Here is a 23378-nt window from a genome sequence, read left to right on the forward strand (position 1 = left end):
AATCTACTGAAGGAAGAGTTCTAACTGGGTTGTTAAACACACACATGGCAAAGACAAATAGGAAAGATAAAACATGAGAATACATTTTTATTAACAAGAGATATACATTTATAGTACATGGTTTGACCGTTGGGTTTCACATCCCAAGGTCTCTTGGACTTCCTTTTGTCTATTCGGCTTCCACACTAACCCATTGAGGATTAGGTGTGCAACATTCCCCCCCTTAATCCGAAGGGTTATGTATGAGTCCAAGAAGAGAGCTGTAATACAAAATGTGCAGAAATGCATGGCAGCACTAGGCTGAATGTGCTCTCTGAAATGTTGGTATAAAGGGCAGTGGTTTAAGGATGACCACCAACACTGGAATGCCTAGTGCAGTTCCTTGAACTCTTCCAAAACTGGCAAGAAGCTGAAGTCTTTTGCTAGAGGAAGTGCTCTTATTGTTTAGCAGAGGGAAACCTTCAACCATGAAAGGGAGGTCTCACCCTGCATAAAGGAAGAACTTCAACCTGAAAAGGGAAGTCTCAACCTGTGATGGTTTAAGGATGACCAACAACTCTGGAATGCTTAATGCAAATCTTGGAACTCTTCCAAAACTGGCAAGAAGCTGGACTCTTCTGCTAGAGGAAGTGTCCCTAATTTTGTTCCTGGAATTCTTCCGAGACTGGCAAGAAGTTGAAGTCTTCTGCTAGAGGAAGTGTCCCAGATTCTTTGAAGAGGCATTACCAAATGAAGGCATACTTAGGGGCATCTTTGTCTCTGGCTACAACTCTGAATCTGGTGTGACAGGTTGTGGCTCAGGCTCGCTTGATGCGGCTTTGAAGCTTGTAGATGACTATCATTTCCTCCATGTCAGATACAAGGTGAGATGATGGAGAAAACTCAATTGCAAGACTGTTCAATACTCTGGAACAAGTTTTGACATGTGATTGGAATATCTTCTTGGCTGTTGATGCCCATTGCCAAGAAGCGATCCATCCAAGATGAATCTTTGTTCTTGCAGGACGTTTGTTTCTGAAGCATCTGTGTGAAGAATGGGTGGTTTTATGACAGTGCTTACATGGATGAAGATCAAAACAATGATCTTTCAAATGGCCAACTCGGTCACAGTGTTGGCATTTCACAATCTGTTGTTGTTGTTGTTGCTGTGGAAGAGGGGTAGAATCTGGAACAGCTGGAGGTGAACTGTCATGAAGGAATCCAGCACTCTGAAACTGAATGGGCTTTGAGTAGTCTGGAATATGAAAGGACAAGTCCTTCTCATATCCAAGACCAGTTTTGTGCTTGTTGTGGACAAGCTGTTCCCAAGGTCTGATGATGGGCTTGGGAAGTGCAGATTGAGTTTCTGCATCTGCATGTACAACTGCTACTTTATGGGAGTCTGTTTCAATCTTTTGAACAGAAACAGGTTCAGAATGACTCCTCTGTTTTAATTCTTCTTGTTGTAGCTGAGATTCAAGTTGCAAAAAATCAATTTTCGCTTGTGCATTTTGTAGACAGACCTGAATGTTTGTGAGAGAAACTTTGCTGACTTTTAATGTATCATGAGTAGTAGACAATATTAGAGTTTTGAGGAACTCTAATACTTCATTGATTATGGCCATTTTTTCTTCAATGTCAGAATTACACCTTAAAAATTGATTACAACCAGCAATATTCTTTATGAATATGCAGCAAATGATCAATGTGCAACCAGCAAGCACCAATTACAATCCATATAAAAATAAGAGTTTACTCATGACCAGCACTATGTTTTGACAATACAACCGACTAAACTTTTCTCCACAAAAGATTACTTTTATTTGTCAAAACAATCATTGCCTTTATATAGCCCACCAAACTCTTATGCAGTAGTCGAATCAAGGAATCAATGCATATATATGTAGACAAAGACTATAATGAGTTTTAAATACAATGCCACACTGGGGCAGCAACAAATGCAAACTTGCTTGGATCCTTCAAATACTCCTTCACTTTCAAAGCAGAAATGATGGCTATCAAAACTTCAACAACTATAGCACCATGTCATGGACAGGACTTGAATGCTCATATATAAATGCTTTGACTAGGGTACGAACAAATATTCTCTAATCTTGCCACTTTCTTCAAAGAAAACAATAGTCCACTGTAAGAAACCCAACCGGAATAACTAAGAGAAAACCACAAAGAGTCTTGAGTTTGTATGGTTTGGTCCACTATAGTATTTTAACAAATAGTTTGTGTACCAAATGCTGTAGGTGCATTCCTTGTTGTTGGCTCATGTAAATACATAATATGCTGGGACAAATACTTGTGGAAGAACTTCAAAATATTAATTTAATATCAACTTTAGACCCAACAAGCATAAATAATACTAATAACAAGTGTAGCAACCACAAACTTCTTCACTCTTCACTGAAATACATGTTCAGAATTTACACAATGATGTTGTAGATGCTAGCAGCCATTTAACTATTTTAATAGATAAAGGGGAGAGCTAGTACACAAACAAAATCTTATATATATATGCACTGTCTATGATGGCATTAACTCACGGTTCGCTTCAGCATTGGAGATACCAGATTTGAGTAAGTTACTGGCAGATTTTTGGCTACCTCTTCAACATATATCTGCACCTCAGTATAAGCTACAGCAAGTCAATAAACGCATCCCTTGACTCTGCTAAACTCAGCTCACAAGGGGTAAATCAACCAGCAGAAGTAGAATAATAATAATGAGGAGTATGACTATGAACACATTCAAAACGAGAGACTGATGCGATGGCAAAATAGCAGATCAATGAAAGATACCAATCTCAACTTTTCCAGCAAATACAGTTCTTCCAGAACTATTCGGACACACGCATATGCTCGGTCTTCAAAATACAAATACCAAATATAGCCCTTCAAAAATTTCAACGCAACAAACTAGGAGTTATGCATGGACTTGGCTCCATTCCAACACACTGCCTTCAAAATGTACAAAAGTGCTCGACATGCACAATGATGTTGGAGAGTCTTCAACACAGAAACACAAATCACACTCCACAATTGAATATGTACCCCGTTCCAACCCAAATTCCATCAACGTGCCCGAACATAATCGTTCAATCCCATTTCAAAACATGGCTCTGTTTTTGTATCGCATGCATTCATTGCCTCCACACAAATGCAAAGAATCCGGGTTTACAATTGCACAAAGCAGAATTAACCGTGCCAAAACGTTATGGGTGGCAAGCAGCTCATCCAACAACAAGAAGAAGCAACCTAGACCTCTTTCCTTTGGAGAACGTTTGCTAGATTACATTGAAGGAGGACCAAAATTAATAAAATGGTATGGGGCACTAGATCGGCTTCCAAGAGATGGACTTGTCAGCAACAAGGAGGATAGATATCAAGGAAACTGTCCTTGAAGTTCGAGATGCGGTGTTGGTTACGGATGTGATAGCAAAACTGGTCAGATGGGCATGTTGGCAGAAGATGAAAATCTAAAAGGAATAGAACATATCATTCTCTTATCTCAGTTGGCTGTGCTTAGAAGTGGTGGCGGCATTCAAGCTTTTATGAATGAAAAAGCGAAAAGGTTAGCTGAGGCAGATGAGATAGCTATTATAAACTCAGGAGTTCCATACACAATAGTGAGAGTAGGTTCATTGCAAGATAAGCCTGGCAATCAGCGTGGCTTCGATTTCAAAGAGGGTTGTGCTGGGAATGGAACTCTTAGCAGAGAAGATGCCGCAGCAATTTGTGTTGAGTCACTCGATTCCCCTGCAAAAAAGGGACTTATATTTAAGGTGCTTAGTGTGGAAGAGATGATACAAAACTGGAATGAACTTTTTAGTTCATTGGCTAACAGTGGCAATCAAGAATGAGAGATATTTGCCTGTTCTCATAGGAAGGGAACCGTTGAGAAAGCACGTTTGGGTACTGTTACGCAGCACAATACTTCTTCATATTGAAAAGTATCTCATGATATATGAAATAAGGTAAGCATAGTTCCCAGGGTAATTGAAAACCTGATTCCACTTTGGATGAAACGCTTGCATGAGCTGATTAAGCCATATTCCAAATGTTTGCGCTACAGATCATATGTTGGCTGTGTTTTAAACTTCTATACTTTGATACCCATATTTGGTTAGAGATTCCAAACCACTAATGGGCGTGCCAACTATTAGGAGCGAAGAGAAAATGCAGTCGGACAATTATGTACAGCCCAGGGAGCGCAGAGGGCGCAGACAATGATTAAAATACCATATGGTAGAGAGCCCAGAGAGCGCATAGAGCCCAGAGAGAAAATATGGCAGAAAAACTGATACAAGGAGTTACAACTAATTTTAGGAATGCTGCTAAAAATAGGGTTGGAGAAATCACAGAGGTTGCAACTAGAATTTAGCTGAGTAAATATTCATGAAATGCATAAGTGATGGCAGAAATGACCTACACATAAAGGCCATAAAACAAATGACTCAAAGTAATTATGCAGGGCAGGAATACGCCTGCTGCTCTGATACAATGTTAAACATCACATGGCAAAGACAAATAGGAAAGATAAAACATGAGAATCCATTTTTATTAACAAGAGATATACATTTATACTACATGGTTTGACCGTTGGGTTTCACATCCCAAGGTCTCTTGGACTTCCTTTTGTCTATTCGGCTTCCACACTAACCCATTGAGGATTAGGTGTCCAACATGGGTTTTCCCCTATAAAGGGGTTTTAGCCCTGGCTGAGTGCCTACATCTGGTGTCCTTAAACTTCACGTTTTTACTTTGATGATTGCTCGATGAGAAGAAGATAAAAGAAGAACATAAGAATATCACAAGTAATTATCAATATAAGAAAATCTTTCTGCCTTTTTGATTTTCTAACACGAGCTGCAAAATCTAACAAGGACACCTAAATACAAAGAGTCACATGGTCTTTACAAGGCTTTTGACTTGTGACCTTGGGCTTACAATGCTGATATTGGAAGTGAAAAAATATATGTACCCTTGTTGACATGAGGGGTAATAAGGCCATTAGGCGAAAATGATTGAGATGCATTAGCATTGCTTTGTAAGTGGTTTGATTTTTTTGCTTGTTTTGAAGCGGGGTTTTAGTAGACACTATTAACACTAGTTTCACCTCATGAAAATCTTGTGTTGACAACTGAGGACATATGTGAGCATATTAGTTCTATGCTTGAAGTAAACAAACTTGCCTTGGAAGTGCTTGTATCCCCTACTATGAGGGCCATGAGTCCTTAACAAAGTCATAGTTCCCTTCCCTCATATGGGACTAGCGATGCATGTCACTCATTCAAATGTAGGACTACGAATGCTTGTCATGCCACTAGATGTAGGCTTGGGGACACGTATCACATATTTGGATGTATGACATGTCCTCCAGATGGTTCAGGGGTGAAGCACATGAGGAAAAGGGTCAAAACCCTATGATTGACCTCGATGAAATAACTCTAAATAAATTTTTGAACCAATCTTTTAGGAGTATGCTTGCCTAGCCATTGGGCAGAGATAATCAATAAGTATTATCATTGCTTTGTTGCTTGTTTGATCTTCTTTGGTTGTTTGGAAGCAAGGATTTAGTAGAATCTTCTGTTAATGACCCAACACATACGTGAGAATACACTTTGGTGCCACAGTTCACAGTTCAATATTTAGCCATGTTTTCTTCATATTGGTTCAGAGACAACACTTTCAGTTTGAGATCAGCCAGGGAGACATTAAGTTCTAATTTTAGGATGTGTCCCATGCAACTAGCATCCTTGTCATATATCACACTCAAATTGTGGATACCTTTCAAAGGAATTTTTCCAGACCTATCAGCTGATATTATTGATTAAGTGGACAAATGTTTTTGCATTGGTGGGTTATTTCTTCTCAATGGATGTGAAAAATGAGGCTTTGTGCTTAATTACAAACATTTTTTTATAAAGTTGTATTAGTGGATAAAATTGATGGTAGACATCTCTAGAACATGTCAAACAAGATTGATGGGTAATTATCTTATAGGTGATTATTTTTTTCTATCTCACGATTGAACATATTTGTAGGAATTTTTCTAGGGAAATAACAACTCATCTTTGATTTGCTAATTGCTAGCCCCAAGTTTGTAACTAAACCATTTTTTTTCTTGCAGTCATTTGAGTTTTAGATGTCATGTGGTCAATGGAAGTATTATTATAAGTCTTATTATTATAATTTAGTGATTTGCTTTATTGATGCAATCAGTATTGAGTCAAGTAACAAGGAGATTATGAAGATGCTATGTTGCACTAGCTATGGGGATGGGGGGATAGGGGGGTATGGGAGATGAGTTTCCGGGACGGCTAGAGCGCACCCCCGAACTTTCAGGGGATGACAGGTTTGGGATGACAGGTGTGGCAATTAGTTTTTATATTTATTAAAAAATTAAAATTAAAATAAAATTTAGTAATTCAGCGTAAACATAAATGATAAATTAAAACATAAAAATTAGAACTATTACTAATTTTGAAATTCAAATTACAAAATAAAATACTAAAGTCTAATACTATCTAATCATCATTGCACATCACAAAAAAAATTCTTGTCACCATTTCCCATTGTCAAGAACTTAAGAAGTACTAATAGTCTTCTACAACCTACAATCTAATATTGTCTACATAATCATTCTATGATGCATGATGAGTCATTTCAAAATTTAAATAGCAGCTAAACTTTAAAGACTAAAAGTAAACTTTAATAAAACTGTAAACATGAACAAGTCATTAAAATTTAATTGTAAATCCAAAATTAAGAGTCTAGAAATTAAGAACCTTGCAGGATCTTTCATCAATGTAATGTATATCATAATCATTCATAATCACTATTATTTACAAAGCACAAAGAGTATTACCATCCCATCTATTTACCTTATAAAATTAAGCACTAAAGATGAGTTAGCCATTGTACTGTTTATTTCAGGAGTAACAAATGTTATATACAAAAGTAATAATGTCATAAAGTGAAATATATTATATATAATAAATTATGTTTATGTTAATGTATTCAAGGAATTAGTTGATTGGTTCCTAAAATGAATAATGGAACTTGTTACATATATAAACAATGTCAGTAGTAATTTAGTAGCATATTGATATATCATCTAGTCTCTTGCATATATTTAACATGGTATTAAAGTCATGATGATTGTGGCATAGGGAAATTTCAAAGATTCATGCCAAGAAAAGGTTTGTCACAGACATGGAGAAAGAGACAAGTTCAAATTGAAGGCAAATTAATTCATGGAGTATAAAGTGACTGTAAACTGTAAACATGAATAAGTCATCAAAATTTAATTATAATCCCAAATTAAGAGTCTCGGACTTTGCCTAGTTGCTCAACTCTTACCTCACCTGCAACCTTCACTAAAGTTCTCTCAACTCTATCTACCTTTGCCGCCATGAATGGAGTTCTCTGTTTAGCGTTTACCTTCGCTCACCCTCTGAGACTTCACTCAACTCTTACCTGCAACCCTCGAAACCTGTGTTTACTTGCATCCTTTGCTCGAGCTCAATGTTTACCTGTAACCTTCGCAACTTGTGTTTACCTTCGCCGCCGTGTCTCTGTAACAGTGTTTAACTTCGTCGTCGCCATGTAGTGTAGTGCGTAGTATGCAATAGGTTTAGTTTAGTCGATAGGTTTAGGTTTCAAAATTTGTTTTCTAATTTTTTGACTTTAAAGTTTAGAACTTAGGTTTTAAAATTTATTTTTTTTAATTTAAATTTTAATGTGCATGATATTGGGGGATGTCCTAACGTCCCCCGAAAAGTCTCGTATTTTTCGAGGGATGGCCCGGGGACGGCCTGAAAGTCTCCAAGTCCTCGAAGGAGTCCTCGACCAATTGGGGAAGTTTCCGACGAGTTCCAAAGTACTCGGATCGTCAGGACGAAGGTAACGCCATGAATTTTGGTGGGGACGGGTCCCTATGCAACATAGTGAAGATGTCATTGGAAAATTCTAGTTAACAAATTCTAACTACTTGAGCAAATGGCTGTCCCTAACTTGTATGTATGTGATCTTCAATGTTTATAAAAGGTCCTCTTGTTGTGTATGAGGTTTGCAATTAGTTGAATAAAATGCTTAATGATAAATTCGTATTTTTTGTGAATGATGTTGTGATTGCCTAATTCATGCGCACACATTATTTCTTGATTAACTCTTTCTCGTTTTCTTTCCTAACAAGTAACTTCTAGCGCATTGAACTCTCCATAGTAGTAATTTATTGATAGTTTGAAGATTTTGAAGGTTTTTGTCCACAAAGCCAAATTAATAGCTTCTTTTCAGCCTTTGATACTGGTTGACTTAGGATCGTAAGAAGATACCTCCATAGCCATAGCTTGGTTTCTAGATGAGATTCTTGGAAGGGTTTTGGGAATCGTTACAATTATTGACAAGGCAATTGATATCGTCAGCTTTTGATGATTATGAATACTTTGCAGCATCTCCTATGACAATTGAATATCACTTGGTGAGGTTTTCTGTCTAGCAATTGTGTGATTTTTATTTTTCACACTCCTATACAATTTATTTAGCTTGTGGATGCCTTAGGTATTTTCCTAAAATTTTGCACAAGATGTGTGTGTGGATTCTCTGATTGTGTCACTTCTGGAGATTAATATTTTTTCCAATGTTGCATAAAAACCCAATCCCACCTTGAGGGAATGCATCTCTAACGTTTCCCCATCCCTGGTAACCTGGGGATTCCAGGAGGAGTCATTGTTTGGAAATGGATGTTCCCAAGGATGTGGGAGATTTCTCCCATGCCACCTAGGCATATCCCACCAAACATGGCAAGGATTGGGAGACATCCCTTGATGGTTTTGGGGACATCTTTACAAGTCCTATCCAAACTGCTGCCCACGAGGCATTGGTTCTCTGAGAAGAGTATTTGCTCACTGGTTTGATATTCAGACCATAACAAATATTAAAGCTTGTGTCTGTCACAACTATTGTACCTTTTTTATTTGTTATATCGGTTCCCTTGGTTGTCTCCTCATAATACTGTACTTAGTGAAGGATTGCTCTCTTTTGGAGTCATTGAGTGAATTTTTAATTAAGTTTGTTAGTTGACTACTGTTACACACATTAATTAGAGACATATCTTGGTAAAGTTAGCTTCGAAATGGCTTGGACACAGTGTGATGGGGTGGGAGAAACACTCTGTAACACAAGCAAGCTCTCTCTGGTAGGGATTATTTTCATGAATAAAGAGGATGCTTTCTTTTGGATGTATAATGATTTGATTTGATAGCTTGTTAACAATCCAGTGAATTTCAATTCAGAATTCAACTTACTTTGTCAACATTTTTTTTTTTCATTTGATTTTAGGTTTCAATGTAATATTTTTGCATCAGCTTGTATAAAGTTTAGCTCAAATAAGGTTAAGCTAGTATCTGCAACACTTTTCTGTAATGCCTTATGCTTCTCATTTTGTGCCCTGAGTTTTTAACAGATATTTTGGGACTCCATACCCCCTGCCAAAGTTGGATATGGTTGCTATACCTGATTTTTGTTTTGGGGCAATGGAGAACTATGGTCTGGTTACATATCGGGAAACTGCATTACTTTATGATGAACAACACTCTGCAGCTGCAAATAAGCAAAGGGTACTTATTTTCCTTATTCTCTAGTTAAATTATTCCTTGTATGGGATAAGCAAATAAGGTAACTTGTTCTGTCCAATAAACGAAATGATAGTAGCTGTAATTTTGTGAAATGCTTCCATATCACGTACCATTATTAAATAATCATTTCTGCAAGAGGAGATTAGTACCATTGTATGCTATATTATAGATACTATTAGACATACATTTAAGAAATATTTAGAAATGTGGTACCAGAGTGAGTGGATATTTATCCCATGTATAGGATGAAGTCATGGATCCTCCAAATGATGGCCAGTATTAAAGAGCACTTGAAGAGTCAAGATGGGAATGGAAGAGCTGGAAAAAATGATGGGGAAATTGATTGTAAATTATAGGACGAAGTGGAAAAGAACTTTGGAGTAAAATTCTAACGATTTGGAGATCAATGAGTGTATTCAGGAGTAGGGAAAAACACACAAGAAATCGAATCTGATGTACCAAAGAAATTTAGTTGGAGGCGAAAGTGGATTGAATGTCATCTAGAATCAATAAAAATTCCAATTTTAAAGGCAAGGACTAATGAAGAACCTTTTTAGTGAACATGAAAAATATAAATAGATATTTCAAGTTCTTTGAGACAATGGATGTGCGTAAGATCTACTAGTTGGATTTAATTTTAGAGGGTCTGCTAAAATGTTTTAGAAGACGGTAGTACATAGATATCTGAAAGCTATAGATATTGTGTTTTTATTAAAATTGGAGAGACTTATATTGTGATTGATACACTCTAGATTCATGAGTCCAATTGTTGGTTTAGCAAGCTTTTATAAGCACTAACACTAATATTAAAGTTGGCTTGTTATGATGTTTATTAAACATTAATGTACTGACTCTATGTTTGGTGACCCACAATGTTATTAGGACTGGACTAGTAATCGGACCAGTTGACCCAAAAACCAGAACTAGACTAGACGCAAATAAAAAAACCATACACAAAAGAAATTGACCTAAAAATACATAAAATATTCATATTTTGATCTAAATGCATATATTCTTGTGCATACATGGTAATCCAAACCTTTAGAAACATATATGTAAAGTTTTCTCAATTATATATCAAGCAAGGTTGAATATAACAAAATAGCACTGAGTGCAATCTATATTTGGAGTTCTGAAACAAAATACATAAACAAAAAGGTTCTAAATGGCCCCTAGAGTCCAACAATAAGTGTAGTGAGAACTGATAGCTATAGCTTAGACACTAGAGCCTAGGTTCTAAATGGCCCCTAGAGTCCAACAATAAGTGTAGTGAGAACTGATAGCTATAGCTTAGACACTAGAGCCTAGGTTCTAAATGGCCCCTAGAGTCCAACAATAAGTGTAGTGAGAACTGATAGCTATAGCTTAGACACTAGAGCCTAGACTCTGTAATCTAATCATATGACAAAATCATCTAAATCTTCATCCTCTACATGCTCTACATGAGTGGATTGTGGATCTTGTTAGTGTACTTGGTTCCACTGGGGCTTGAAGCCCCAACACCAATGTTGAGAGTCTCTGGCCACAGAAGTGGGCCCAAGCCCATCCAAGGCAGATCTTCATTGTCAAATGTTGTTGGCTAATTCTCCACAATCCATTTTGATGAGCAGCCAATATTTTCAAGATTATGGTTTCTACATTAGGGATCTTGTTTAATAATTGGTTGCACCTCAATCTAAGGTTGTAGTGAACATAGTTTTAAAAAATGGAATTGGGTTTTGAATAAGACCACCTATCTAGCTGGGTTTCAAATCAGATTTGAAAAATACATAAAATTAATGAAATTTTTTTTTTTTTAGATTTGAAACCATGATTCCAAACCATTAGGGAAAAAATATGCAAAGTTTCTTTATGTATATATGATGTAAGGGTGAATATATCATAATGGAATTGAGTGCAATACATATCAACAACAAAATGCATAATCAGTGATTCTCTAAATGGCCTCTAGAGTCCAAAAACAATGCTACAAGCTACTGGGCCATTGACCTACTACAAATCATTGATCAATATGATCACTCATCAAACACATCAATGATTCACCACTATAGAAATAGGATCATCAACAAGAGCTACATAAACATCATTTGGCTCAAAGTCTCCAAACTCAGATTCCTCAACCTTCTAATATGGTAGAAATTGAAAATGCTTAACATGCCTAACCAATGATTTTGATTTGAGTGAAGGGTTCATCTCCTCAACATTATAATATGGTAGAAAAATATTAGCATGTCTAACCAATTATTTTGGTTTGAGTGAAGGATACATTTTTCTTAAGGCCATGACAATGGAGTTCAACAATCAAGACCACCAACATTAGGGGAATTCAACAATCAATACCACCAGCGTCAATATAGATAAACGGATTCATGCTCTTGATTAGATGTGAATCCCATACCCTCATACATGATAAAATTCAATGAAAATATTGCAATCCTACCAATCCTGAAATATTGAAAACTGTTAAGTCCACTGAGTTGTGGGTGAAATATGAAATTCCACTTTCTCCATATGAGGTTCGATAGGATTGGAAACACTCTCAAACATCGTGAAACAATTAATGGGAATGTTGAAAATTTAAGTAAAAGGATAAAAAGGAAAGATAAGGAAATGTCAAAAGGAAAGATAAAGGAAATTTCAACTTTTACTTTAAGAATTTAACATTACCATTAATTGCCAACATTGCTAGGGTTGAGTTAGGTTTTTTGGTTATATTTAGGTTTAGGGTGGGGGGTTGGTTTTATAAACAAGGGGGGTATTTTGGGAGAGAAACAACCCCTATTTTCCTCCAAAACCACATAACAAACCGCCACCAGGGATACCCAACTTCCCGCACACATATGAGATATGATAAGCCGGTTAGGGTTGGAACCAATTGGTTAGGGCCATTTTGTATTAGTGAGGCACCAAACCAACTGGTTTAGTAGCTACGGGTACAAACCGACCTTCAACCGAGTTTTTCTACTTTTTCATTACCTAGGCATATTTGATCGGCCAGTTTGACTGATTATCAATTCGGACAGGCTAGTTTTTAACAGTATGGTACTGAACATAGACCTTATCATTCAATCATTTTTTCTCCAAACAGGTTTGCTTCTTCATGTTTATATGCTCAAAAACACTCCAATTTTGTTAACACCTAGAAGCTACCAAATTGCATCCACAATGGGATGTGATAAATGTTGAAGACAAAGAGTCTTCAACAAATGATTTTGACACACTAAAAAATCTCTTGCAATGCCCAAAGTAGTGATTAATATAACTTAAAACTTTGAAATTGCTTACTTGATGGGTACTTGGTCTTGATTCACATAGCCACACTCATGTTGAAGTGTAATGTCCCATTTTCAGTTTCTTCTATAGTACAGCGAGGATGAATTTTTAGGGCACGTGATGGCCAAGTCATTGGAGTAGGATTACGTCATCAGAGGTTCTAGAGGGTTTTGAGGAGTTTTATGGAAGTCTGACAGCATTTGCCTAGCATATTCCATAATCAGGGTTAGTTCAGCACAACTTGCTTTTGGTTCTGTTGGATTTCGATGAGCCTAAATTAATTATGCTTAAGGTGGCATTTTGGGAGCAATATTTGATGGAACACCTTAGTGTAATATTTCGTTGGAACTAGAATGAGAATATCTATATGATGGGATGATAAAAAGTGACTTCTAGCAGCTAGAGGAAGTATGGTGGGTGATTTACCATTTTCCTAGATTAAAAGTGGCTTTAATTAGTCACTTAATTAAATAAAATAAGGGGAAAATGATTAATTGTAGAAAAAATGCCAAAAGTGACTTAAGTAAAATAAAAGTCACTTGAGATAAGGATAAGAGGAGAAGCTTTCTAGAAGGTTGGAGAGGGATCCATTAGATCTGTAAAAGGAGGAGAAGAAAATCATTTAGGACATCTTAGTTTGTTGACTGCCTCTATCTTGTCCTTTGAAATTTTCTTACTTTTAGACGGAGTTTCGGTGTTTGGAATCAATTTGTAGTAGTCCCATCTGTGTACCTTATCCATTGGGCCCCACATGGATTGACAAATCATCTTTGATTTTCAACTTAATTTCCACGTCAAAATTTGACTTATTTTGACTTTGGAAAAATTTGTAAATTTTTCCAATTACTATTTTTTTTTAATTTTTTCCTCATTTTTGCCACTGACATTAGAAAAATTGGCTTTTGAGGGACTATAAGTCATTTTTTGACCCTCAAAGTGGGTCCTAGGATAATGTTGGGCCTTTGAGGATGAATTTCGAGTAGTCACACGCCCTAGACATTTCCTAAGACCACTTATTTACATCATTACATAGAAATTAATTAAAAAATCCCGTTTTGCGGGAAATTTTTAATTATTAAAAAATCCTACTTAGACCTAGTCAAATTCCACAAAATTTCAGAGATGACCTAGCATGGTAATATACATTGACTCTAGACACTAAGATGCGTTAGGGGCTCAACCTTCAAGCCATCACCCAACTTTGGTGTAATGCAATGAGTGAAGAAACCTAGAAAATTATTCACTGCTAAAAAACAGAAATAATTAACCAAGTAAAAAAAACACTCTAAGGTATACTCGCTTGCTAATCGAGTCCCAACACCCTAGGCATGTTACATGGCTTCATTCATCATGCTAGTGACATTTATACAATATCCCCGTAGGGCTGCGAAATTAGAAGAAGAAGCTAGAGTTGAAAAACTTTGGTAATATGATGATCTCTGATGGTACAAACAGCCTTTGGTACATCCTTGGGCATGGAGTTGTCAGAAAATCTTCAGGTGCCACTCCTGTGGTCAATAGGGTCATTGCTAAAATGATGGTTGCCCACAACCCATTTTCCTTCACTAATACACAAGAAATTAGAAATGTCATCTTCACAGGGAGCTACAATATTCATATCCTCAAGCACCCCTTCTTGAATGAAATTCCTTGCTTCATCGTGTTCATCTTCACAGACTTTAATAGGGCTTTCACTCATGCCATGCATATTCTCAATCCTTAAATTTGCATCTTGAAGGTCCTCATCACTATCTTCTTTAGGTTGATTCCACTCTTCCATATATTGCTCACTTTCATGATGATCCTTCAAATTTGAACTTTCTTCAATGCCGCCTTGATCATCCAATTGATTACCCTTTCTGGAGCTTTGCGACTGATTATAATATTTTTCATTCATTAGGTTAATCGGAATATTAAAAGCACAAGTTAGGCCAGTAATGTTAAGGAGACGACTAGGATCCTTCTCATAGGCACACCTCATTATGTAGAGTTGCTTTTGTGTTGACCCATGAAAACTGAGCATGAATTCCTTATCCATGTTCTCCAATAAATCTTCATAAAACTCAACATATTTGTCCACATCCCTTTGCAGTTCTTGAAGGTCTTGATCGTTGAGTTTTGCAAATGTAGAACCAAGATTAATCTCTTTTTTACAATAGTCAATTTTTCATGATTTTGCATAACAGGATTAAAATGGAGTCGCCAAGGTGAATTAAAATGCCTTGATAGATGCTTGCTACACCCTACAAGCATTAATTTTGAAGTTCAATGGAGAACTAGGGCTTCGTTCTTCCAATGCAATCACCAGTAATAATATGTCAATATGTCGTATGGGGAACAAAACACACATCTCGTGTCCCAGGCAACGACACCAAAATGTTACCACTCAAACTAGCAGGGGTCCTAAGAAGGGATCTTATAGAGCAACTACTAGGTCAAGGGGAGACAATGGATTGATAGCCCAATGTCACCTTAGTTAAGGCTCCCTACTCTTTACAGACTTTCACCGATGCGAGGAGACCCGATATAGGAGGAATCAAAATGAAGAATGGATCAATGATCGGATAATGAGTGATTCCTAAAGCCTATTCACAAGAGAGACTCAATTAAATAACTTACTTGCTTGAGAAGCAAAGGTGATGGGCTCTCTAAGAAGGGATATGAGAATACCTTGGCCTAGGGTTAGAGGATATTCCTTGACAAGGGGCTTCCTAGACTTAAGGATCCTTATGGAGAAATGGATTCTATGTAGTTCTTGTGGAATTTGAGTTATAGAGTTGCAGGACCACAGAGAACCCAGGTGGACCCAAACTAGGTCAAGGGTATGGAGTTGATCAACCAAAGGGGGATTGACCTAATTAGGGAAGAGAATAGGATCAAATAACTAATTTTCTTTTGAAATTTAAATGCAATGATCCAAGTGAGGACACTAACCCAAAATCAACCTAGGGAGAGAAATGATCCTTGACCTAGGGCTTGCGATATCTTGGGATTCCATGGTCGGATTGTGCTCAAATTTGGAGGACCACTTGAGAGGACACCAACGTAGTTGTGGACCAATTTCAAGGTGTTCGGATGGCTACAAAAGATTTCGTGTGATGCCCTAGTAGGCCTTTTGGGTTTAGGCCTAAAATTGGGAAAAGTGAAAAAAAGATAGGGAAATTTTACCACCAAAGGGATACAAGGGTCAATGCCTTATTGCTTGCGCTTAATGGAGTCAAGATACACATAGATCGAGAATCTCGTGTGCTAACCAACCCTAAATGATCTTTACTAGCCTCTCCAAGGGCAACAACTAGGTCAATAGGGATTTATACTTCAAGTTTGTCAAAGAGATGAAGTTTCAAGTTCTTTCAACCTGAGAGGTGCCTCTAGGAACATTCAACCACTCTCTTCAAGTAAAACGCATGCATTAAATCACTTATTCAAGGTTCCCAGAATTCTGCATTTACTTTAACCCATACAAGAATAATGATAATCACAACATACACTAAATAGCAAAATAACAAGAATAACATCAAAATTCAACTTACATAAGATAGAGAGTATATCCATTCATCAACTTTGCATTAGAGAGAAGCTCCAAAGACAATAGTGAAAATCCAAACATCATAGTGCATTAAGAAAGCTCCAAAAGTTTACCCAACAAAAAGTGCGAAAATCTCTCAAGAGATACTAATCCAATCCAAGTGATGATGAATGAGAGAGAATGCCTCTCTTCTATTAATACAATCCTCTAAGGGATTAAAATAGCCTAATTTGGACTAATAATGCCCCTAGAATAAAATAATGTGCATAGAAACAGTACTTTTGGTGACAAGCCCACCAAATAGCTCAATAACACAAGAATAAGCCTCTCAAGAGAGTCGAATGATCAACAAAGTGAGTCGTTGGGCCTTTGAAGAGGCCTAATGAAGGCGAAGGGGTGCCATGATGTAGGAATGGATGCCAAACATAGTGGACAAGGGGGTGGCCCCTTGTTTTCTAATCAAGATTCTATGGTGCTCCCAAGTGGGTGTGGGGGCACAAGGACGTCCTCATGGATCTCCAAATGGATCGAAAATGCTTGTAAACCTAAGTTGGACGACATGGAGAAATGGGTATGAGTTTCCGAAACGGGTATGGGTATGAAACGTGACCCCCCCCAAATTTTGGAAATGGGGAAACACAAATATATTAGAACATTTAAGAAATATGCGCAATCATAAAGCATACATGATACATTATAATTTATTACATTATGATTAAATTGTCCAATGTCAATGCATAAACTATAAGTCTCTAAATTTACATCACATTTACTCATGAATGATCACATAATGAAAATAGTAATATCCAAAATCAGCCATAAGAAATTTCTAATTTCTTGTCTCGTGCTTGATTGGGAATCTCCTTCTGCATAGTCGAACGACCTTAGTGCTCTTGATTAAATACAAGTTCCACACCCTAGTACCCTAGGTGCTCTTGATTATTGGGAGTCTCCCCTGCATAGAGGGCTTGGTTCTCTTGATTAAATACTAGTTCCATACCCTAACATGACAAAATCCAATGGAAACATTGCAATCCCCCCAATCCTTAAATCCTAAAAAAATGATAAGTTTGCTGGATTTTTAGTGAGATCTAAAATTCTACTTTCTTCGTATGAAATCCAATGAGTGCGAAACCACTCTCAAACATCCTAAGTCCTTTCATGGTAATATTAAAAATTTAAGTAACGGGATGAAAATGAAAGATAAAGGAGAATGTCACTTTTACTTTAAGAATTTAACATTACCATGAACTGCATATCAACACTAGGGCCACATGCTTGAACATTAGGTTGCCCCACTCAAAACAATTTTGTTTCCAATCTTAATATCTCCCTCTATCACTCTTGAATTGGCAGGGAGCGAAAATGAAAAAATAAAAACAAAAAATCAAAATAAAAATTGAAAAAAAGTCACTTTATAACTAAAAGGTGGTTGTACAACCTGTAAACGCGTTTCAGTCCATACTGTGTTAATTTTTGTAGCATAGGTTGTGTTCTAGCTACGAAATTTGGTGGAGAGGCTAGAATACATGTATTCTCCAAAACCTAGAAATTGTTTATGGAAATTCCACCTAGAGACGACTAATTAAAATAATTAATATCTTTTTTAATGGTGCCTAAGTCTAAACTTAGGAAAATTGATTAATTAAAGGGTATTAATTAAGTCATGATGAAATCTTTTAGAAGAAGACATGGATCAGTTCTAGTTAGTCTTAGCCATGGATTATGTTTTAATCTTGGCCGTTGAAGCCTCAACGAGAGATTATAAGAAGAAATTCGATGGGGGTTGGAGAACACACTTGGAGCCACCAAGAATTCGATATTGCTGGGAAATCGAACTCCAGAGTAGAAGTAGTGTGTTGCCGAAAGTGATTCAGTAGTTTCGAAGCAATGAGAGAGGGGCTGGGATAGTAAGGCTGGGAGGAAATTTTTCCAGTCCGGTGAGTGCATAGTAGAGAGACAGTGTACTCCATAGAGAGGCCGACGCAGTGCAGAGAGGCAGCGTAGAGTTTCAGAGGGAGATTTGTATTTTGATGAGGAGAAGTCGAGATTCAGAGGTAGGAGCAGGAGTGGGAGCTCGAAGGCCAGAAGATCGAGTTTCCAGAGCAGTAGCTGATTAACAAAGTGAGAGAGGCTCTGGTCCAAGCAGGCTGACATAGAGGTAGCAAGGGGCAACTCATCTTGAGCTAAGGTTAGTGTTGGATCACCAATGGAAGTAGTTTTGTACTCATATTTACTACTGCATAATAATAAGACCCTCAGCTGTTGCACCAACTTTCCCAAGTTGGGTTTTCTTGAGGACTTTGGTCCAAAAATAACAGTGTTTATTGTGTGTGCATCTATTCTTCTAGTGTTTTTTTCTTCCGCGGTAGTGTATTTGTGAAGGCTGTAGTGTATGTGTTTCAATATTTGTCGTAGGAAACTGCAAGTAATTTGTTTTATTAATTTAACAAATAGAAGAAACATTATCAATTGTTGCAGTAGGATTCGGGATCACCGAATTTTCACATGGTATCAGAGGACAGATCGTAAGCCAAAGAGCTCAGTAGCAGAAGGAAGGAGGTTCGAATTTCTGTGTAGGAAGCTATTCGAAACTCTCAAGAGGCAGAGCAGTCCTTAGGCCAGGAGGGTCAGTTTTTGAGGAAGATCTATTTCTCTGAGAGAGTCGACAAAGAATAGATTCTCCAAATCAGAGATTACCAGAGGTAGAGGGAGACACAATATTTTTCCTTGCAGAGAAGATCTTCAGTTGGGACGCAGATTTTGCAGCAGTTTGCTAGTGCAAATAGTGTTAAGAGGAAGGAAGCGCACACACTGAGGGAATTCTTTCCTCAGGGACTTCTAGCACAAAAGTTCGAATTTTCCTAGTAGAGCAGCAGTAGTTGTGTGCAGAGTTTCTCACTCCAGAAGGGAATGCGAATAGCTGGGCAACAGCTCCACAGAGGAGAAGAGGAGGAATTCAACATTTTTAGAGATGGCTACAGATGGGCATGGTCCATGGAAGAGCAACAGATTAGTTCCGATTGCTACAAATTTCTCACATGGATCAATATCCTTGTTACCGGAGCCCAACAGAATTTGTAGCGGGTGGATCACAGTGTCAACAAACCCAGCGATTCATTCAAATTACAGTTGCATAGCTACTTGCAGTCAATTCCCGGAAGACAGTTGCAGAACTAGTTGCAGTGACACAGGCAATGTGATTTTCCCAGTAGCAGTATGCAGGGGCAGTTCCCGCCAGGAGATTCCCAGTGCAGAGCTTCGTAGTCCAGTTTCTAGTGCAGGAGGACTGTGTGAGTTGCCAGGAGGGAGTAGAGAGATTTCCCATAGGGAGATCGAGACTCAGAGGGAGTCTAGTTTCAGAGGGAGCAACCCTATGGAATCTAGTACTTCAGGATTTGGGGAGATCAGACTCATTATTGCAGTAGTTGCAGCAGCACTGCAGAAGCATCAGCAGAGCAATAACAACAACAGTATGAGTAGATCAGATTTCGCGATGATGACAACCATACCTCTAGGAGTGAGGTGGGGTGATTTGGTTTTGTAGCCCCAGAGAGCTACAAGATGGGCAGGATTCTTGAGGAGGTCCACCTCATGAATCAATACCTTGCTACGGGAGCCCAAAACATGCAGTAGCAGGATGGATCAGTGGCAGTTGGTGCATTTAGGTGCCAGAGTAACAGATGAAGTAGCTAGTAGCAGGTCAGATGCTGAACAACGCAATGCAGAGTTGGTAACAGTGCAGATGGCACAGAGCAGAGTTAGCAGTAGCGCAGAGGCTTAAGTGAAAACGCAGAGTCTAGCAGCAGTCAGGACTCAGGTGACAGATGCATCATACTGACCACAGTTGGTTCAGTATTTTGGATGCTTTTTCGTCGTAACAATAGCAGATGGAGAGGGAGTTGCAGTGTTGGTAGTAGTTTAGCAAGGCCAACAACAGTACGGATGCAACATTTATCAGAGTTGCGCAGTGGTTGGTGGGCAATAGCAGTCAGACATCAGTAGCGTAACAATAGGTGGTGCAAAGACAAAGTGTTGCAGAGCTAGAACTCATTCCTCGCTAAGAGGGAGTGTTGATTTTTGTAGCATCAATTTTGTTCTAGCCACAAAATTTGGTGGAGAGGTTAGAATACATGTATTCCCCAAAACCCAGAAATCGTTTATGGAAATTCCACCTAGAGACGACTTGATTAAAATAATTAATCTTTTATTAATGGTGCCTAAGTCTAAACTTAGGAAATCTGATTAATTAAATGGTATTAATTAAGTCATGATGAAATCTTCTAGAAGAAGACATAGATTGAGTTCCTGTTAATCTTAGCCATTGATTCTGTTTTAATCTTGGCCGTTGAAGCCTTAATGAGAGATTATAAGAAGAAATTTGATGGGGGTTGGAGACCACACTTGGAGCCACTAGGAATTCGATATTGCTGGGAAATCGAACTCTAGAGTAGCAACTATGTGTTGCCGGAGGTGATTCAGTAGTTTCGAAGTAGTGAGAGAGGGGCAGGAATAGTAAGGTCGGGAGGAAGTTTTTCTAGTCCGATGAGTGCATAGAAGAGAGAAAACGTACTCCAAAGAGAGGTCGACAAAGTGCAGAGAGGCAGCGCAGAGCTTCAGAGGCAGATCCGCATTTTACTGAGGAGAAGTCAAGATTTAGAGGCAGGAGTCGGAGTGGGAGCCCGAAGGACAGAAGATCAAGTTTCCAGAGCAGCAGTTGATCAGTAGAGTGAGAGAGACGCTGGTCCCAGCAGACTGATGCAGATCTGCGTAGGCTGACGCAGAGGCAACAAGGGGCAATTCATCTTGATTTAAGGTCAGTGTCGGACGATCGGTGGAAGTGATATTTTTCTCAGTAGACTTTTGTCACTCATTTCTTTGTATGGAAAGCTAGATTTGAGCTTCCATAGATTTGTACTCAGATTTACTACTGCATAATATTAAAACCCTCAGCTGCTGCATCAGTTTTCCCAAGTTGGGTTTTTCTTGGGACATTGGTCCAAAAATGACGGTGTTTATTGTGTGTGTGCATCTATTTTTCCAGTGTTTTTTCTCTTTTGTAGTATTGTATTTGTGAACGCTGCAGTGTATATGTTTCGATATTTTCCATAGGAAACTGCAAGTAATTTGTTTTATTAATTTAACAAATAGAAGAAACATTATCAGTTGCTGTAGTAGGATTCAGGATCATTGAATTTTCACATACTGGGCCACATTTCCCCCATGTGAAACGTGGCAGTACGGCTTGAAACGCATTTCTAGGTTGTACCAAACACGTCTCCGTACCGTTTCTTCCCGAAAACGGGCTCAGGCCCAACGTTTCCTGCAACATAGTTGTAAACCATCTGCAAGGGATAGAATGATGACATAAGCCGTCCCTCTGCAGCAAGAGAGATCCTCTGGACCTTGGAACATCTGCCAAGTGTATGGTGCAAGTGTGGAGCCAACTAGGCATGGTGAACTAGGTGCATCATCCTCATCCAAACGATGGAACACAAGCAATCAATGAACGTTGTTGGGGATCCATGAAGTAATATCTACTATGATGGAGGCCCATGGCTCTCAATTCTCACCTTACAAGTGCCAATTTGGCCCTTTCGGGGGGCTAGGACCCCGTATAGGGAGATCAAGCCCCAAATGGAGACCCACCTACAATCCTACATAAGATACAATGCATCCCCTTTTCCCTCCAATACAAAAAATCATTAGAATAATCAAGTAAAAGAGCTTACAAGTCATGGAATCAATGGGGCACTTCATGGTGGCATGCCCTTCCATAGTGGGATTTGGCATGTACAAGTGTCTCCAAGCTAAATAAGGGGGTTAATCAAGGACCCTATCAGGTGGTTTCAACCTTTAAAGGGGGTGACATGTCCATGGTACATCTACCAAGTGGTAGTTGGCAAATGATATGGTGATGGAACCTAGACCACAGGTCATGGTACAAGGGTAGCTATAATAAGGGAATCCCACACCTGGGTATATGAGTGTAGGAGGGAGCAAATTGTGGTACATGAGTTACCTCAACTTTTTTTTTTTCCACCCTTCTTCACATGCCTTTTGCCTTTGATTGATTTTTCTTCATAACTGCTCAAGGCTCCAGGTGACAAGAGATACCCCCTTAAGGTGGGGCAGTTCATCACCCACTAGGGGTTGGGACAATCATGGGTTCCTTAATGATGGAGGGAGATCATTTAGGGCCCATAAGAACCAGGGTGACGACCATGGATAAGGGGTAGATCTCATGTCTGACTTTTGCCCACGTGCTAAATTTGTATGTCCCATCCATCTTTTGCATCTTGTGGTACATTTCCTATTGAGAGTGGCCAAATTATGTTTTTTCTTTTATACATAGCTGCATCAACCTCCAGGGCATCGTTCCAAGCCCAACTCAAGGTGTGGACAAGGGGAGGGTAGGCTAACCCTATGTAGATCCAGTGGACACATGTGGACCTGGATGGGAAAATAGATGAATGGGGCTTGTTAATTTTAGGTATGTTCTATGTTGATAGCAAATTTACATCAATTTTCCATATTAGCTCAATATCAATTCCAGATTACCAATCACATTTAGCATGATAGTAAAATGCAGATAGAACATAAACATAAATCGCAGAAGACAAGCCAAGACAAGAGGACACAAGATGTGGTGCCAGCCAGAGACAAACCCCAATGTGGGCAAACACTTGATCAATTCTTCTTATATGTTATTCAATAGTTCAGCAGAGAGAGAGATAGTACATATACATCAGAAGTCAACATTTTGACTTATCAAAATAAGAGCCGAGATCTTCTCAAAGAAGATGTCACATGAGGTAGTTGATCTGGACTCAGGTGAAGGCATACTGCGTCAACTGATCCTCCAAGGTGACTCCATCACCATGTTGCACCTCACTGTGCTGCACCTCATCATCATGCTGCACTCGTCACTGTGCTACACCTATTCAC

The 23378-nt window shown here is 38.4% G+C and overlaps 1 protein-coding gene and 1 pseudogene across 3 annotated transcripts in view; both read left to right on the plus strand.

Moving 5' to 3' along the window:
- LOC149144270 (aminopeptidase M1-like) overlaps window positions 1–23378 on the plus strand; it is a 311113-nt gene that overhangs the window by 64207 nt on the left and 223528 nt on the right. For all 3 annotated transcript variants that reach the window (XM_089453313.1, XM_089453314.1, XM_089453312.1), the window contains one exon: window positions 9457–9610. In XM_089453313.1, coding sequence (XP_089309439.1) covers window positions 9457–9610 — 154 coding nt within the window. The remainder of the gene's footprint in view (window positions 1–9456; window positions 9611–23378) is intronic.
- Window positions 3035–3937, plus strand: LOC149144271 (uncharacterized; annotated as a pseudogene).

Source organism: Pinus tabuliformis, chromosome X, assembly GCF_031772625.1.
Source record: "Pinus tabuliformis cultivar Carrire ecotype Pingquan chromosome X, CPIR1, whole genome shotgun sequence".
In the NCBI taxonomy this organism is placed as follows: Eukaryota; Viridiplantae; Streptophyta; class Pinopsida; order Pinales; family Pinaceae; genus Pinus; species Pinus tabuliformis.